The sequence below is a fragment of the Diabrotica virgifera genome, chromosome 9 (genome assembly GCF_917563875.1).
Source record: "Diabrotica virgifera virgifera chromosome 9, PGI_DIABVI_V3a".
NCBI classification, from domain to species: domain Eukaryota; kingdom Metazoa; phylum Arthropoda; class Insecta; order Coleoptera; family Chrysomelidae; genus Diabrotica; species Diabrotica virgifera.
The window spans coordinates 218,904,439-218,924,153 of NC_065451.1; the positions used below are offsets into that span (position 1 = coordinate 218,904,439).

The 19,715-nt window shown below is 34.6% G+C and overlaps 2 protein-coding genes across 2 annotated transcripts; both read right to left on the reverse strand.

Moving 5' to 3' along the window:
• Positions 1–5,528, reverse strand: LOC126891650 (uncharacterized). The gene is made up of 2 exons (XM_050660875.1): positions 3,698–5,528; positions 1–14 (listed from the first exon to the last, which is right to left on the reverse strand). Exons 1-2 carry the CDS (start codon positions 5,526–5,528, stop codon positions 1–3), a joined length of 1,845 nt encoding a protein of 614 aa, XP_050516832.1.
• A 6,559-nt stretch (positions 5,529–12,087) lies between these two features.
• On the reverse strand, positions 12,088–16,434 carry LOC126892036 (peptidyl-prolyl cis-trans isomerase E). The gene is made up of 3 exons (XM_050661458.1): positions 16,040–16,434; positions 15,021–15,329; positions 12,088–12,399 (listed from the first exon to the last, which is right to left on the reverse strand). Exons 1-3 carry the CDS (start codon positions 16,359–16,361, stop codon positions 12,122–12,124), a joined length of 909 nt encoding a protein of 302 aa, XP_050517415.1. The 5' UTR covers positions 16,362–16,434; the 3' UTR covers positions 12,088–12,121.
• Positions 16,435–19,715: the final 3,281 nt, after the last annotated feature.

Below are 19,715 nucleotides of genomic sequence, written 5' to 3' on the forward strand. Positions count from 1 at the left end.
TTAATACAACAGATCTAAAACAAATTACAATAACTTGAATGTAAGGAGTAAAAATGTTCGTTCATCGAAGCGTTGGTTTTGTGTGTGTTCTCGTCGTTATGTACTTTTTCGTCACCCAGTAACCCTGGCGAATGAACTTGGGTCACTTCGTTCGGCAATCTTCGGTAATACGCACTTGTACAATAATTGGCAGAGTCTAATAAATTTCAAAGTCAATGTACTTAACATATACTCCCCCACCTTGAAACCCCAAAGACCGGGTTTCAATAAAAAGTCTTAAAGAAAAAGTCAAAGATCATATTAATTATAGTTTTCAAACAAAAGTTATTGATCTTGGTTAGGCAGAACACATAATTTCACAACCGGTCGTTTAATCTCACCAGAGTTTGTCTTTATCACAACCGACCGCACAATATTGTCACTTCCGGTGTAAGTTTTTAAAATTCTGCCTAACTGCCACTTCAAGGGAGGAAGTCCATCATCCTTTACTAGAACCATGCGTCCAGCCTGGATCAGCTGTTGGCAATTCTCCTTCCACTTGACCCGCTGCTGAAGATGGGATACATATTCTTTGGACCATCTTGTCCAAAAGTGCTGTAATATCTGTTGCACCCTTTGGAATCTTGAAAGACGATTTTCATTAATGTCCATTAAGTTTTGTTGTGGTATACTCGTCAATGAAGATCCAATTAATAAGTGTGCAGGAGTAAGAGGGTTAGGGTCATTTGGGTCATTAGAAAGAGGATAGAGTGGTCTAGAATTGAGACAAGCCTCTATTTGATATAAAACCGTGGTAAATTCTTCAAATGTTAAAATTGCATTACCTACTACACGTTTCATGTGGTGCTTAACTGATTTAATGTTTGACTCCCATAATCCACCGAAGTGGGGAGCACGTGGAGTAATGAAATGCCATTGAATACCGTCGATTGAGAGGTCTGTAATAATGTGATCAGCATTTGTGTTAAAAAATTGTCTGAGTTCATTATTTGCTCCCACGAAAGTGCTGCCGTTATCTGAAAATATTTCGGAGCATTTACCGCGTCGGGCCGTGAATCGGCGTAATGCCGCTAAGAAGCATTCTGTCGTGAGATCACTGACAACTTCTAAATGTATAGCCTTACTGGCGAAGCAAATGAAGAGAGCAATATAAGCTTTAGAAGTTTTGTAATTACGACCCTTTCTATCTCGTAATAAAACGGGACCAGCATAATCGACACCAGAAACCGTGAAGGGACGTGAAGGGGTAACTCGTGACTCCGGAAGATTGCCATAAGATACTGTTCGGGTTTATTGTTAAATCTAAAACATCGGACACAATCACGAACAATTTTTCGAACCAAATTGCGCCCTGATATTGGCCAGTAATTTTCTCTTAAGGAAGCAAGAAGTGCTTGAGGACCAATATGTAAAAGTTTCAAATGCTCATGGCGAGCAATGAGTATCGTGAGGTGATCTTTCTGAGGTAGGACTATGGGGTGTTTCTTGTTAAAATCAAATGACGAATGATGTAAACGACCGCCAACGCGTATTAATTTTGTTGTTGTATCAAAGAATGGAGTTAGGCCAAGAAGTTTACTTCTTTTGTCAATTTGGTTGGAATTGGAAAGTGCATCATAATCATATGGAAATGACTGACGTTGTACGAACCTAATTAAGGTTAAAAGGGAATTATTGAGTTCTATCGTGGTCAAGGGACCTGTTATTCGTAAATGTTTATGAATCGACAGATTGTCTTTAAATCTTAAGACATAAGCAAAGACGCGTGTTAGTTTATTTAATGAAGAATATTTGTAGTAAAAGGTAAATTCGTTGTTGATGTGATGAAACACAAGAGTTTTGTTACGCAGTTCAGGTAATTCAGAAGTTATACAAACTTCTTGATGTTTTGTATATTGAGGCCATTCTTCTTGAGGCAAAGTGAGCCAAGAAGGGCCATGAAACCATATGTGGGAATTACTGAGCGAAGAAGGACTTATACCTCGTGACAGTAGATCTGCTGGATTATCATAAGTATTAATATATTTCCAAAATTCAGGGTTGGTCAGTTTATGTATTTGTGAGACTCGATTTGCTATAAAAGTCGTAAGTAAATGGGGAGAGGTGTTTATCCATGAAATAACAATTTTAGAGTCAGTCCAATACGTAATATTTTTAAAGGAGACATTTACAGATGAAGTGACCTTTTCAACAAGTTCAGAAAGTAGTGATGCCCCACAAAGTTCGAGTCTTGGAATGGTTACAAGTTTCATAGGAGAAACTCGAGTTTTAGCACAATAAAGATTTGAAGTGTAATTTCCAAATGTATCTGTGCAGCATATGTAAATACATGCACCGTAAGCCGCCTCCGAGGCGTCAGAAAACCCATGAAGTTGAACAGAAACTGGGTTAGAAGAAAGTACATGTCTAGGTATTTTTAAAGTGTTTAATTTTGTAAGTTCGAAGTAGTATTTCGACCAAAGTGTGTAAATACTTTCAGGAACAGATTCATCCCAACTGATCTTGAGTTTCCAGAGCTCTTTAAGAATAATTTTCGATGTAACTGTTACGGGTGAAAGTAACCCCAAAGGATCAAATATTTGTGCTGTACAGGATAAAATCTGTCTTTTGCTAATCTTTAAGTTAATTGTGGAGATATTTATAGAATATTGTAGGGAATCACAAGACGGATTCCAAAGTAATCCTAGTGTTTTGTTATGTTCGTCAGAACCAAAATGCAAAAAATCAGGATCAGAATGATTTTGTAGAGACGAATCATTGGTAGTCCATTTTCTCAGAGGAAAACCGTAGGAAGATAATAAATATGAAATAGTTTCCTTGATTTCTCGGAGTTCTTCCGATGTGTCACAACCAGTTAATAGATCATCTACATAAAAATCGTGCAAAATTATAGAGGAAATTTTTGGGTATTCGGAAATATGTCGATGAGCAATTTCATGAAGAGACCTAATGGCAAGAAACGCTGCTGATGCAGTACCGTAGGTAACAGTATTCAGTGTATAAGCAGAAATTTCATCATTTTTATTAAATCTCCAAAGGATCTTTTGAAGGTAACGTTGTTCAGGAGTAAGGAAAACCTGACGATACATTTTAGTTATATCTGCACCCATTACGAATTTATGTTGACGAAATCTAAGTAAAATGTAAAATAAATTATCTTGTAAATGAGGGCCGACATACATGACGTCATTTAATGAGTAGCCTGTGGTAGTTTTCGCACTACCATCAAATACAACTCTTAACTTTGTAGTGGTTGAAGTTTCCTTTAAAACGCAGTGATGAGGTAAGAAGAATCCAGAATTATCATTAGTGTCATTTATTAGGGACATGTGACCAAGTTTAATGTACTCACGTATGAAGTCATGATATTCTAATTTCAACTGAATGTTATTTTCAAGTTTTCTCTCTAAGTTTAAAAAACGTTTTTTGGCAGTAGTTAGAGAATCCCCTAAAACTGATGGAGATTCCTTTAGTGGAAGAATAGTGATAAAACGACCATCACAATGGCGAGAAATATGCTGCTTAAAATGATTTTCACAATAGATGTCTTCTTCGGAAACAAACTTAGTTTTAGGACACTCCTCTAGTTCCCAAAACTTTGTGAGCTGTGAATCTAATTCACTGGTAGAAGAAAAGTAACAATTATGTTGGGGGTGGTGTTGAATATTTGTTGGAATTGGGCCAGAAATTATCCAACCAAGAGTGGTTTTTTGAATGATCGGTAACCCAGGACCAAGTTTGATTTGTCCCACGCTTAAAATATCCCAAAATGTGTCAGCTCCAATAAGAAGGTCTACTGGACCAGGTTTTTCAAAATTCTGGTCAGCTAGAAGTAATTTTGTTGGAATATTGAGCTGGGAACGATTGATCTGTATGTAAGGTAAATTACTTGTTATGTTGGGCAAAATTAGACAAGATATTTTTTTCGAGAAATTGTTAATATCTGATTTAAATGTTAGTGATGTCCGGAAGTTAATATTGTGAGTTAATTGATTAATTCCCGAGATCGAAGTGTTGATTTTTTCCTTTGAAAGTTGTAAAATATCACAAAATTTCTCAGATATAAAGTTGGATTGACTTCCGTTGTCCAAGAGTACTCTGCATTTATGTGAGTTGCCGAACTTGTCAAAAGCGTTAACAACAGCAGTTGAGAGTAGAATATACGGTTTAATAGCAGTGTGAACACTTGAGCTTATATGATGTGTTGAAGAGAAGTTAGAGGTAGAAGTAGATTCATTTGACTGCAGCCCAGTGTTTGGAACATTGGAAGGTAATGAAGATTGAGAAGAATTGTTTTCTGTGGAAACTGAATTTGAGGATTTTGAATTCTCGAAGTGTAACAGAGTGTGATGGATCTTTCCACATTTTCTACAACCAGTAGAACGACAATCCTTAGTACGATGGCATGTGCCAAGACAATTAAGGCATAAACGTAGACGTTTTGCATTGTTTAACCTATTAGTAGGATTTAGTTTTAAGAAGTCAGGACAATAATATATTTTATGTTCCTTGTTACAAAAGTTGCATTTAAACCTATTCTCTGTGTTAGAAACAAAGGCTCTTGTTTCAGACTTATTACCTTTGTATCGTGGTGAATTTTGATCCTGTTTATTATCATTGTAGTTATCTAATGACTCTAAGATACGACATCGTTCTTTTAAAAATTTCAGTAAATCATCTAAAACTGGTAGGTTGTCTTTACAATTTTGTGACTCCCAAGAGCGTCTTGTTGAGTTATCAAATTTTGTTGTTAACAAATAAATAATCAAATCATCCCAGTGTTTAGTGGGGCGTTTTAAAACTTCTAAAGCACGTAAATGTTTTTGTGTATTATCTAGAAGTTGTCTGAGACCTTGATTTGATTCTTTTGTAACTAGTGGTAGGTTAAAGAGAGCTTTAATGTGATTGTTTACAAGTAACTGTTTATTTTCAAATCTTTCGATCAATAAACTCCAAGCAATGTCGTAGTTTGCATCGCAGACTTGCAAAGATTTAATAGTGTCGGCAGCTATGCCACGTAATGACAGACGTAAGTAATGAAACTTTTGTACATTGGAAAGTGAAGTATCATCATTAATAATAGAATTAAAACTGTCGCGAAAGAAGAGGAATTGATCAAACGATCCATCAAATGTAGCTAGATTCAATGGAGGTAACTTAATGTTACTTGTATTTGTAGGCCCAGCTGCTATTGAACCATTGACACTACGTGAATCAGACGTGTCAGTAGGTCGTCTAGATAAAATAAGGTTTTTGATGTCAGATATTATTTTAAAATATCTGTCCTCAAAAGTCTGCCTTTCAATGGCATGTATTGTGTCATAATTTTCCTCGCAGTCAGGATCATCAGTTTCAATAAGCAGCTGAACCTCATTAAAAACATCTAAAAGCTCTTCGGCTTTGGATAATCGCATTTCTAAATCTACGAGGTCGATAATTTCATTATTTTCTATACTTCGAAAATATGTTGTTAAACGTGTAAGAGCACCTTTAGTGGCCATTCTCTTTGTTTTGTTTTGGTCTGACATTTTTGACAATTTGACCAAAATTTATGAAGATGCAAAATAATTAAATATTATGTATGTATGTGGCGTATATTATTATACAGATATAAACAATCAAAATGTGTTTGATGTTTAAAGAAATAAATATTTGATCTTCGATGAATGTAATTAAATAAAAAGAAATGATTTATTCAAGTGCAGAAAACGGAAATAAATGTTTTGTAATTCAATTATTATGTACGTAAGAATTATTATTAACGTTTAGTTACGATCTGTCAGAATAAAATAAAAAATCAGCTAGCACATTCACAATGAATACGAGAGTAGGTAAAACGTCAAATAATATGTCACTATTCGAAATAAATATATTAATTTAGATTGAAACTCATGTACTTAAAATATTTATCAAATAGAGACTGAAAAAATGTGAAATTATAAAAAGGATTCAGTATTCAGTGTTGTAAATGTAGCTTCCTGGGGTTGATACAGCGGGTCAAGTACGACGTCGGTTCGTAGAATGTAAAGCTGCTATTTTCTTTTGTAGTTCTGCTGGCACTGTAGATTCGTTGTTCGAAGGACCAATAGTTGTGGATGTGGTGAAGAATTTTCAGAATTTCACGTAAATTTTAATACAACAGATCTAAAACAAATTACAATAACTTGAATGTAAGGAGTAAAAATGTTCGTTCATCGAAGCGTTGGTTTTGTGTGTGTTCTCGTCGTTATGTACTTTTTCGTCACCCAGTAACCCTGGCGAATGAACTTGGGTCACTTCGTTCGGCAATCTTCGGTAATACGCACTTGTACAATAATTGGCAGAGTCTAATAAATTTCAAAGTCAATGTACTTAACACAAAGAGTCCCCCAAACATTAATGTGGACTTAATATAATTTCACTGTTGGATCTGAAACGGTCCATATGGTACTGGATCAGGAGTCTGATTCATTGCAATGTGCTACAGGATTGAACCAGAACAGAATCTAAAACTACCAATAAAGAAACTGTTGGTCTTCGTTGAGGCCATAAGACTTCTTCTTATAAAAGTGCCTATCTTCTGGAGATGTTGGCGACCACATTGACCCATCTTAATCTATTTACGGCAGCTCGAAATAGATCAGTTGACGTTAGACCAGTCCACTTCCTAAGATTGGCCAGCCAGGACTTATTAAAGTTTAATGAAAAAAAAAAGGTATGGTACAAAGATCTTAGGGCCAAATGCCGGAGATTAACGAGTCCCATTTGAACCAGGAAGAGGTTAAGTAATTCATGTTTTGATCTTAATATTTGATGTAACTTAAAATATGTACTTTAAAAATTTAATTATTAACCCGGGAGCAGTCGCGCCGTTAGAAAAAATCTAAGTTTATCCTTTTCCGTGATAACTTAATGAAAAATTTTGCAACATAAATTTCCACTCGTAAGTGCCTCGAGGAAGATTGTAGTAATGCGTGGGAATTTTTTTTATTTTTTTTTTGTGGAATTTATGGCTTTTGTGAGAACCAATTAGCTTTAAAATTGTTAGAGATAAGGTAGGTGTATACAATATCGCCATGTTTGCAATTCCGCCAGTTTCCTATATTTCTGTTGTCAGGCTACTTGAGTAAAGATGGCGTTAGGGATACCTTCTCTTACTATGAACTTAGTGTTGTGGTAGAAGCACATATGATTATAACCTAAAATATCAGTTCCATGTGTCGTTTACGTTTAACCGCCACTGGAATATTGTGAGTAGTTTCTTATAAAAAGTTCTGGTATTTGGTTAGCTCCTCTAGGCTCAAATTGCCGGTAAGTGTTTTTGTCCATTTTTACAAAATTGATAGGGATCCTTTCCGTTGCTGATAACACAAAAATAATTTTTTTCTATATATTTTTACCGGTGCTTTTTTCACGAAAACAAATTACGTCATTGTTGCTAATACCGCCATTCTTAATGGTTTGCAATATCGCCATTGGCGATATTGTCAAATCAGTTATCACTCTTGGCGATATTACTAGCAATTACAAAGTGACTACAGAATATGATAATAAATGTTTTTATTTCAGAATAATTATGCCAAACAAACGAAATAAAGGTATTAGAGGAAAATGGAGGGAAGAAAACATGAAAAATGGAATATTAGCTGTTAGAAATGGACAATCCGTTAATTCAGCAGGTAAGGAGTTTCAGGTGCCCAGAGGTACTTTGAGGGATTATTTAAAGAAATATCTTACCCCAAAATGTTCCATAGGACGAAAATCTGTTCTTACGAATAATCAAGAGGAAGACTTATGCAATAGAATAATTTGATTGGCTGAAGTAGGATATCCACTAACAGCCAAAGTTTTGCGGCATTGTGTTTTCAATTTTTGCAACACTAACAATATCGAAACTGCCTTTAACAAAGATTTTATGATAGCTGGGCGATTTTGGCTCAAAGAATTCCTAATTAGACATCCACAAATAAGAAACAGATGCGCTCAAAGCATGAACCTAGCAAGGGCGCAAAAACTGAACAAATTCATTGTGAATGATCATTTCAAAAAATTAGAAAATATATTGAATAACTTGGATATCATGGACAAGCCGCAGTGCATCTATAACATGGATGAAAAAAGCTGCAGATTGTCACTGCATCACCAACAATCTGTACTAGCAAAGAAAGGGGCGAATAGAGTACATCTGGTAGCGAACGAGCATGGTCAAAATGTTACAGTAGTGTCATGTGGTAACACTTTGGATGCCGCCATTCCGCCTTTGATATTGTATAAAGTAAAGAGAATGAAGCCGGAATGGGCAGATTCACTCCCGCCGGGTAGTATGGCACTGATGACGGCCAAGGGAAGTATGACCATAGAAACATTTAAGCAATGGTTACAACATTTTTCGCAATATCGAACTCCTGGACCTTGCCTTTTAATATTTGATGGTGCCAAGTGCAATTTAGATTATTCAATTGTAACTGTCGCCAGTGAACTCGGCATCACCTTGTATTGCTTGCCAAGTAATACAACGCACGAGCTTCAGGCGATGGATAAGACGGTATTTCGTAGCTTCGAACATTATTGGGATGAGGAAGTTTTAAAGTATTGGGCAAGGTATAAGGAACGGTCCATCACAAAACAACGCTTCGGAATAATTTTTTCTATAGTTTGGGACAAATGTATGACTCCATATAACATAAAGTCTGGTTTCTCGGCTACAGGCATTTATCCGAATAACTCTGACATTCTTCCTCCAGAAGCATCTGCCCGAAGTAGCGCAACAGAAGACAAGAATGTTGAAGGTCCAGGACTACAAGATATTCTGCAAAATAATGAAAAGCAACCAGTTAGAGTCATAACTCCACCCCCAGGGCCATCAAATGTTAGTAGAAAACCTCCGGTAACTGAATTAAGGGACAGTAGTGATTCAGGGGATGATGATGAGTCTGAAGCAAATGAATAGGAGAATAATGAATCTGAAAATGACGAATATGAGCCAACTAAAGAAATATCCTTTAATGAAATGCTTGAAACACCTGAAATGGTATATAAGTATGGTACAAGGAAAAAAAGGCAGCATTAAATAGTCGCGCACAGGTCGTCACAAAAGACCTTTTTAGTAGGAATTCTGACTTCGTGCCAGAAAAAACTTTGACACCAAATGTGTCTGAGAAAAATTCTAAAACTAGGAAAGTCGAAATACGAAGAAACGAACACAAAAGCAAGGATGAAAGTTGGTATTGTAAAGCTTGCAAAGAAGATCGAGTGGCCGACATGCGTCTTTGCGTTACGTGCAAATGCTACATGCATGACGAATGCCTGGGACTTACAAAAGACGACATAATTGCAGCATACATATGTCCTTATTGTTCATAAGTATCGTTAATAAAACATGTTTGGTGTAAAATTTATTTAATTACCCATTTCCATTCCATATTCCATATTAAAAATACACCTATGCTAAAATGTAACCCCTGGCGATGTTGACAACAGGGGTTGACAATATCACCACTTAACGTTATTTTTAAAAAGGCCCTAATTAATTAGTGATCATTAGGATAATCTAATTAAGAGGTCATCATTTGTTGGTATATAGTATAGGCCATGAAATGACGGCTTGGCGTTTTCTTTGTTTTAATATTTAATCCTACAAATGTGCGATTTTTCTTAACATGGCGATATTGTATACACTTACCTTAGATAATTTTAACATAACAAGTAAATTAAAATATTATAAAATAGAAATTTGTTATTCGTATTTAAAATCGTATTGTGAGATTTTCTCTCTACGCGCGACTGCTTACTTGACAGAAGTGAGCGCGACTACCGCCGGGTTAAAGATACACACTACCTATTTTTTTCCTTATTGCAAATAATAACAGTAGAGGGTACCATTATATTTTTCTAATGGGCAGATGGGGAAAACAAGAAAAAGTGGAGGAAAAATCTGTGGTACTAAGGCAAAACCCGATATGTCAAAAATTATCGATTTTTCGTTTTTAATGCCAATGCTGGTTCCTAAAAAAACTGATACGACTCTTAAAGCGTATTTTGTAGAAAATTAAGCAGTGTTATTTTGAAGGATAAATATATTATTTACGTACTGTGACTGTCACTGTAAAATCTTAAAATTTGTCAGATAACTTATTCTGTTCAACTTTAAAAAACGGCTCCACATGCTATAGCAGAGAACTAAAAGCAAGAATTATAACGAAATTAGAAGATGGTTGGTCACTATCTGCCGTAAAGAACCATTTTAACGTAAGCAGAACAACAGTTTTTAACATTAATAAAAGATGGAGAGAACAAGAAACTCTCGAAAGAAAGCAAGGTTCTGGAAGACCAAAAATATCTACCGCTCATGAAGATAGTACGCATTTTGAGAGATTAGAAGAGAATCCTTTTGAAGATGAGAAAACTGCAAGAATTCAAAATAATATCAAAATTTAGACCTTAATAAATATTACAATTTATGAATTAACATACAATATGTAATCAGTTGTTTGTTTATTTTATTATTTTTTTGTCATAATAAATAGAGGAAAGTCGTTAAATATGGAATACCATTTTCTTTTGGGGATATAAAAAAATACTTTTATAAAAATGAAAACAGTTTAATGCTATGACAAATCAGTCATACATTTTTTTGTAGTAAATAAAAGCCTTCCATTTAATATCTTAAGTAACAAAAAAAATCTAACACAAAAACAAAATCCCAAATGAGTAACCATATATGGAATAGGTAACCATATACGGAATATAAGGATAAACCAACATAGCAATAATAAAAATAAGACATAAACATCTGAGATCAAATAAATTTAAATAAGAAAATTGTGAGAAATGAAAGAAGTAGCTTAATTCACTTGCAGACATCACAGACCCATATGTATGAAACTCTGGACCAGCACAATCATAATAAACCCACACATTATGCACTTATTCCACAATGCCATAATTAGGCACCAACGACTGTCCATATTTGGATTTGTACATTAGTTCAAACTAGTATCAACATTTTTTCAAGTCGTAATGTTTTAATTACAGGTCATAAAATATTAAAATAAAGGTACTATCGATATACTCAATAGCATAACAAGTTTGTATTCATGCATAATAACCAATAATACTCGTTGAATATATTTACCGTTGAAAATTTCTGCGCGACGATAAAACAAAACGCGCCTGCCAGACACGTATCGTTCGCCCATCTGACACAAGAGGTGTGAATACGATAATAAAGAGAGGGACTGAAATAGAGGATGATCTTTTAATGCGCTTTCAACTTATATTTTCGGAGAAATCAAGGAATTCCATATTAGGGCACTATTCCATATTTGGTTACTTTCCTCTATAATATAATGTCAAACCAATCAAATACACTGCTCAAAATGATCAAATCTTACTAAGAGTTGTATCAGTTTTTTTAGGAACCAGCTGTACATTCGAAAGGAAAATCTTCAGACGGATTATGGGCCCGATTAGAATGGAAAACGGAGAAATGAGAAGAAGAATGAACCATGAACTAAGAGACATAATGAAGGGAGAAGATATAGTTAGATTTATTAAAGCACAGAGGCTGAGATGGCTGGGACACATAGAAAGAAGGAAAAACGACTTACTGATTAAGAAGATCACCAGATGGAAACCAGAAATTGAAAGACCAAGGGGAAGGCCCAGAGAGAGATGGGAGGACCAGGTCATGAGAGATATCAAAATTCTGGAAGTGAGAAACTGGAGGGAACTATGCACATTTCGAAATGAGTGGAAGAAAATTGTAACGAAAGCCAAGTCATATAACAAACTTTGACAACATACAAGTTAAATGCGGAGTGATGCACCGCAATAAGCGAATCAGAGAGCTCTAAGTAAAAGCGGCAAACATTCCACCCGGAATGAAAAGCCCTGATGACGATGATGTACTTACATTGAATGATGAAGAATATGATGACAAAACCCAACATGACTAAACGCAGCAATACAACCAGTAGATGATAAAAATAGTTTCTGATATGTCCACTATTACAACAACACCGTGAACTTTTAAACTCATCTGCTGCAAAATCACGTTTTTTGACATATCGGGTTTTGTCTTAGCACCACAGAAATAATAAATCAAACTACACATAAGAAAAAATTTTATTAACAAAAATTCTTATTGAATTTCACCACAACTGGCTATTGTTATTGTTTCTGTTGGTTTTCCAGTTTTTGTACCACACCTCTCCATCCTCTTTACAACATCCATACCGCTAATAACATGTCCAAAGACTACGTGTTTTCCATCTAACCACTCGGTTTTTGCAGTACAAATAAAAAATTGTGAACCGTTGGTGTTTGGTCCCGAATTGGCCATAGAAAGGGTTCCTGGTGCCACATGCTTCAATTGGAAGTTTTCGTCTCCGAATTTTCTTCCATATATTGATTTTCCTCCTAAAATGTTAAAAAATATAGTTATTTATATAAAACAAAATGCAGATGACTTAGTCATCCTAGCTAAGACGAAGATGATACTTAAAAAAGCAGTTGAAAAATTAGATAAGGAAGCAAAGAGTAAACTAGAGGGCTAGAGATAAACCAGCACAAAAGAAAATACATGACTATAGAGAAGGATGACACAACTCAGAAATGTCAGAATAGAATAGAATAGAAATATGCTTTATTGTCACTGAAAATTATACAATTTTATGGACAAAGCTTAACAAAGAGTCACAAAAAATATATATAACAATAACAAATACAATTTTCTGAAATTAGATAAATCGTCAATAAAAAAAATATAAACAAGTTAAAAAAGTGAAGCAAAAAACAAAACCAATATATTGCAAAATTACTATAAATTGCAAAATTGAACATACAACATATAATAAAACACAAACAAAGGAGCTAATAAGTTTAAGCTGTTGTATGTGACACCCAAATATAGATAAATATACTTTAGATACTTGTACATCAGTGTAATTTCTTAGTTAGTCATTAAGAAACTCTTCTACTGAATAATATGGTCTTTTAGATAAATGAGCTTTTCTCATTTTATGGAATTTGTGGAAAGATGTTGCAGATTTAAGTTGTAAAGGGAGATGGTTGTATAGTTTTTTTGCGGAATATATTATAGATTTCTTTACTAACTCAGAAGACGGGATCGGTAAATAGACATCAAAAGTTGAATTTCTGGTGGAGTAGTCATGATGAGGCCTTGCTGAAAGTACATGCAGGTGTTTACGAATTAAGCAAACAGTTTCTAAAATATACAAAGATGGAAGGGTTAAAATTTCGTGATCTTTAAAGTAACTTCTGCACTGGGTTTTTCTTCTGAGGCCAAACAGATATCTTATTGCTCTTTTTTGTAATTTGAAAATAACATCAAATTGGGCAGCTGTACTAGACCCCCAAAAAGGAAGACCATATCGAAGATGAGACTCGAACAAAGAAAAATATGTTATTTTAGAAGATGCTAAATTGAGTTCCTTCGAAACAGATCTTATGGCATAGCAGGCTGAGGCGAGTTTCTTACTTAACAAATCGATATGAAGGGACCATTTTAGGTTGCTGTCTAAAAGAATACCAAGAAATTTTACAGAATCAATGGTAGAGATCTGGCTGTTATTTACAAGCAGGGGTTAAAGAGCACCTTTATATGATAATGCTACCGTTTTATCCACGTTAAAGGAGAGTAAATTAGAGTCAGACCAGGTTTTTATCGTAAGAAGATCAGAAGTTATAGTTGCATGAAGAGTTGCAATAGTTGAGTTGCTCCAAGTGATACTGGTATCATCAGCAAAAAGAAAAATTTTTCCATCGATTTTTAAATTAGTGATGTCATTTATAAAGATAAGGAAAAGTAGAGGACCCAATACTGGACCTTGTGGTACTCCTCATACAATGTTTTTGAGACTAGAGTCAGTATCATTTGCTCTAACCAGTTGTTTCCTATTATCTATGTCTAACAACACAGAATCATAAATTTGAAACTGTATCCACCTTTAGCTAACAATAGGGAAAATCGAAAAAAAGAGAACAGATGAAAGAATTCTGAAGGGCAAAAAAATATGGAATGAATAGAAATCTGCTGAGAAGCAAGACTTTTCAAGTAGGAGAACAAAGATGAACATATTTAAGACCTTAGTAAAACCTGTTGTTACATATGGGATGAAAACAACGATGATTAACAAGAAAGATGAAGATAGCCTTCTGAAATCTGAAAGAAAAATAATGAGCTCAATAGTGAACCTCAATGTAACAAGAGAGTGAGAAAAAAGAATGAAAACAAATGCCGAAATTGAAGAAGAATTAAAGGAAGAAAATATAGTCAGATACATAAAATATCTTCACTTTTAATGGATAAGACATATACAGAGATGCCCACACTCAGGTGTGTTGAGAAGGATAACTAACTGGACATCACTATGGCCGAGGTGTAGAGAAAGGCCTCGAAGAAATTGCTGGATGGTGTACCAAAAGATATAAAAACTATGAATGTTATAGACAAGTTCAGTGCAAGAACAGGAAGAAATAGAAAAGAGTCACGACAGCAGCAAGCTATAAATGGCACAAAGAAGTAGTCTACCTCACTTAAGAATAGGATTTTGAACAACATGACAATCAAAAGTTGTTTTGTTAAATTTTATAGAGTAAAACTTGTAGATTTTATACAATACAGTAGCTGTTTTATATTACTCTGTTTTCGGCAGAAACACGACCTGACACAGAGAGGACAAAAAGATTGCTTAAAACAGCAGAGATGAAAACCCTTCGAAAAATCGATGGTAAGACTCTATGGGATGGAGCTGGAAGTATAGATATATGATGGAGATGCAAGGTGGACAACATTAATAACTGGGTAACAAACAGAAGAGTAGAATGGAATGACCACATAAGCCGAATGACAACAAATAGAGTAGTAAGGACAGCAAGAGACAGTTGCCCAATAGGAAGACAATCAGTGGGAAGACCACGAAAATGATGGAAAGACAACTTACTAGAGGCATATTGAAAAAACACAATGATCATGTCTATACAAAAAGAAGAAGAAGTAGCTGTTGTATATTACTAACCTGTGCCATTGTGATTTGTAAAATCGCCCCCTTGGCACATAAAGTCTGGAATTATTCTATGAAAAGTGCTGTCCTGAAAACCATATCCTTTTTCGTGGGTGCATAAACATCGAAAATTCTCAGCTGTTTTTGGAACAACATCTGCCCTCAACATCATCGTTATCCTGCCTATTTCGCTCTTTCCTATTTTAATATCGAAGTATACTTGAGGATTTTTAACTTTCTTTGATTCATTTGATGTAGCTTCGCTTGTTTCTTCTTCTTGTTCCGTTTTTTCTCCAGTTCCTAATTTTTTTCCTATCGTTTCACCTACAACATAAAAAATATAATATATATGCAACTATTTGCAAACAACTTATAAAGAACTATAGACAATTCATCACCCCATCCTACATAACATAAATTGGCCTACCATACACAGCCGGCCCCAAGGGTGAGCAAACCAGGTGGCCAATTTTTAGGAGCAGCCAATTTTTGTCTACCTAGGGTCTACTAAGTAAGGGGGTGCGGTTGCTGATCTTGCCCAGGATGGCAAAATCCCTAGGGCTGGGTCTGCTACCATAGTATGTTGGCCATACCATAGCAATTGAATATCATTAAGCAAATAGCAATAAACAATAGGTACAACGAACAAACAATAAACCAAAAATTGTATAAGAAAGCCTTGAAATTAGTCTGTTCACCATCAGAAAAAAAACCCAGTACCTTCTGCTCCATTACATATACAGGATACAGGCAAGATATCAACTAGAATAGCCAACCACATAAAAAGAAATAACACCAACTTTCAGAACAAAGAACAACTTAAGCAAATAATAATATACCTATTAAGAATTAAGAACATCAAGAGCCAAAAGTAAAATTACTTCCTCAGTGGTGTATACAAGCTTACATGTGGTGAGTGCTGAAAACATACATTAGTCAAACGGGCAGAACCTTTAACAAACATATAGCAGAGCACAAAAGGGGCTTTCAATAATAGAAAAACAGTAGTTATGTACAGAAAGCTCCAACATTACCTGCATGTTGTTGTAGCCATGTATCTTCGGACCACACAGGTCTAGTAGAGCCCTCTTTAATCCTTTGCGGTTTGGCTAGATTTACTCGTATCGTTCTGCCAAACAGTTCCGAATCATTCATATTATCGATAGCAGCTCCTGCATCTTCGGCACTTTCAAATTCGATAAAAGCAAAACCTCTATGCTTTTCAGATTCATAATCCAAAGGTATTTGAACGTCTATGATATCGCCGAAAGGAATAAATGCTGCATTAAGTACCTGTTCATCGACTTCTTCAGCTAAACCGCCTACATATACTGTCCTTTTATTGTTAGAACTCATTTTACATATTTTTGTTTATTTGTATTTTTCTAAAAAATAAGTGAGGTTATTCAAGTTATTCGACAACTTGACGTTTTCTTCTCTCTTATATTTTATTGTAGCTACTACTACTATTAGATGTGGCAACATTGTCGAGCTCTTAAATAGAGGGCCTATTTATAAATACATACCATACGTTTAGTCGGTAGTTGTTCGGTGGTTTAGTTTCCGATTAGTGATTAGAGATACAGTTGAGTCCGCGAGTCTTTACCCGTGCGTCATCATTTAAAGCATACGAAATAAGTCGGAAATTTACTAAACGCAACGGCAAGTGGATATTATTCCGATCACGGGTTAAAGTATAAAATTTGACGTTATCAAATAAATAGAATGTCAAAATTAAGTTTTGCTTTAAAATTTTGGTGCATAATTACAGCTACATTTGAAGTAGCTTAATAAATTCTCTTATTATCTGTGATTAATAAATAAATAAACAATTTATAAAAAAATTCGGTAACACATTTTCTTTTTGTTATTTTATTCACTTTGGCGGAACCTTAAACACAAGCATTCAACTGTGTCAACAATGAGGTTAGCTTTGTACGTTGTCAAAATTTATCGTAAAATAACATAAACTTATTACAAAATTTCTAACTCCAATATAAAATTAGTTGTGAAAACAACTGTTTGTATACTCTAAAAAACTTCAAAATGCAAAAATTCGACAAAATAACAGCAAAAAATTCAATAAACTGACAGCCACAGAAGTAAACAAACCAAAACGTCAGAAATTGTACTTAAAATATGTGAAGACATCCCCAATCGTCTTTCGTTGTACCTATCTCTTTTCAATGCACTGAGTCTAAATCGTTCATAAAAATAACATGTGTCTTTACTTAATAACAGGCGGCAGCTGGTTTGTCATTAATTTCATGCGTGGAAGAGAATGATGCTAAATAAAAAGTATGTGTTTTATCTCGCTAGGTATTAATGACGCACGGGTAAAGACTCGCGGACTCGACTGTAGGCGACTGAAGGAAACGTTAAAATCGGCAACATTGCTTATGAGAATGAAGTGCATTGCCTCTGTAGAATCGACGAACGACTAAATACATACGCGCGACTCGGATGCTGGGAAGCAGTGTTGCCATGTTACCATGGATGCACTCCTGTATCTAATTTAAAAGTAAACACACGGTATAACAAAGAATAGTGGTCGTATAGCGGGAAGAATAGAATTTTGAAGTGTTTTATTTTTTATTTGATTAAATTAACACAAAATATTATTCACTCTACTCAGATAATAGATACAGTCATTAGACACAACAATCTGCTACATAGCAGATCTTCCTACAAGTCAAAACATCATCACAGATACATTTGCAGATGACGCAGCAATCCTTGCGGCTTACTCAAACCCGTACATCGTCTTGCAACTGCTCCAGACCAGGGACCCGGACCGTACCGCTAAAAACAGAAAACCGAACCGAAACCGATATTTTTGAGTGGACCAGAACCGAAACTGAACTCTTATTTGATATTAAATATAATTTTTGGAACCGAACCGTAACACTTAATTTTTCAAACGGTTTTATCGGTTTTTTTTCGGTTCTGTTGCTTACAATATTGTTATTTTTGTTTTTGTTATAAGTTAATGCGAACAATTTTGTAGTGTTGTCTACTTTTGTTAATAAATAAAAAATACATTTCAAGATGTTTTATTTTTTTAAAATCAACTCAAAAACCATAAAAAACTATGTTATAATAATTTCTTCTTTTAATTCTGGTCAACAAATGTTTCTTAAGTTGTTGAAGAAAATAAATTCTTTTGTATTTCAGAATATTGTCAAATATTTTATTTAATTGATGCTGTTTTAGCAAATTCTAAAATAATAAAATTAATCTATCCATTGTTAACTATTGCACCTGATCAGTGGTCACTAATATGATAATCGGTGATAAATCTTTGGAGTTGGTTGTGATGGGAAAATATAATTTTAATAATGTCAAAAATTGTTAGATTATGTAATGACATACAGAGATATAAATGAATTGAGCCATATTGGTAGTCAGAAAATCACATGGGGAGAAACCTTATACCTACTCTGTAAATGTACCCCTACCATATATTGGATCTTAATACAGGGGAGTTCGTTAAGGGGATTCGAGAAAAAATCTACCCTGAGAATAATTCGAAATTGTCAGATTAAGATAAAACGGTACCCCGTCAAAATAGCCTCGTCAAAAAAGCTCCGACAAAATAGCCCCGACATAATATCCCGCACACAAAATAGCTCCGATAAAATAGCCTGCAGACAAAATAGCCCCGGAATAATATAGCCCGCCGACAAAATATCCCCGACCAAATAGCTCCGACCAAATAGCCTCGACAAAAAAGCTCCCTTCAGAATTCATCATGAAATAATCCCTTAAAAATACATTTTTTCGGAAATGGTAATTATCCTCTATTCACATCTTAACTAAATCTGAACCACATTAAATAAAAATCGCCTTGTATAAATAATTATGTAATTGTTTATATTACTAAATAGAGAATTACATAACCATTCAAATGAGTTAGCATACGACCCCTATTCTCATTAAAAAAATCATCGATTTCGTCATCACGCTCAGATGGATGACGTCACTAGTATGACATATATAACAGAATATCGTAATTTAAAAATAAAAATCGATCTATTTCAGAATTTTTCCTTAACGTCGCGGGTTTACGAAATAACGAATTTATTCCTTCCATTTGCACCATACTGTACGTCGATCTGAATGGTCGAAGAATTTTTTTACTGAGCAACAACATTTTTGTTTAATTTATTAATATATTATATTTTGACAACGACGTCCGAAGTGGAAGTCAAAACGTTAATAAAATAATTTTTTTTAAGTAAATTGTGGCTTATTTCCCAATTAGAATAGTAATTTAAAATAAATGGTACGCTCCGTTAAAAGGTAAAACTTTTTATTGGAGGTGTTTTCTAAGAGGTTGTTTTAGCCGGGGCTATTTTAGCCGGGGCTGTTTTGACCGGGGCTATTTTGTGTGCGATCTATTTTGTCGGGGCTATTTTGTTTGCGGGCTATTTTGTCGAGGCTATTTTGTGTCCGGGCTATTTTGACGGGGCTTTTTTGACGGGGCTGTTTTGACCGGGCTATTTTGACGGGTCACGAAGTTAAGTACATGCAGAACAGTGTATATTTAAAAAAAGAATGTGTGTGTACTTTGTACGCACGTAAGAAGTTATACTTCTATTATATGATTTCTTAAAAATAAATATACTTTAAACAGTTTGTTTTAATTTTTTTTTTAAACACCAAACTAATTTTGTGCTTACCGCTTTCAAAACAATAAAAAAAAGTATA

Bases quoted from the DNA above. Each gene is read 5' to 3' on its own strand.
- LOC126892036 (XM_050661458.1), bottom strand. From the start codon at position 16,361: ATGAGTTCTAACAATAAAAGGACAGTATATGTAGGCGGTTTAGCTGAA. The intron at 15,330-16,039 runs GTAATGTTGGAG...TTTATGTTGTAG, and splicing joins ATGGCTACAACAACATGCAG to GTGAAACGATAGGAAAAAAA. The intron at 12,400-15,020 runs GTTAGTAATATA...TTAACATTTTAG, and splicing joins TACAAATCACAATGGCACAG to GAGGAAAATCAATATATGGA.
- LOC126891650 (XM_050660875.1), bottom strand. From the start codon at position 5,528: ATGTCAGACCAAAACAAAACAAAGAGAATGGCCACTAAAGGTGCTCTT.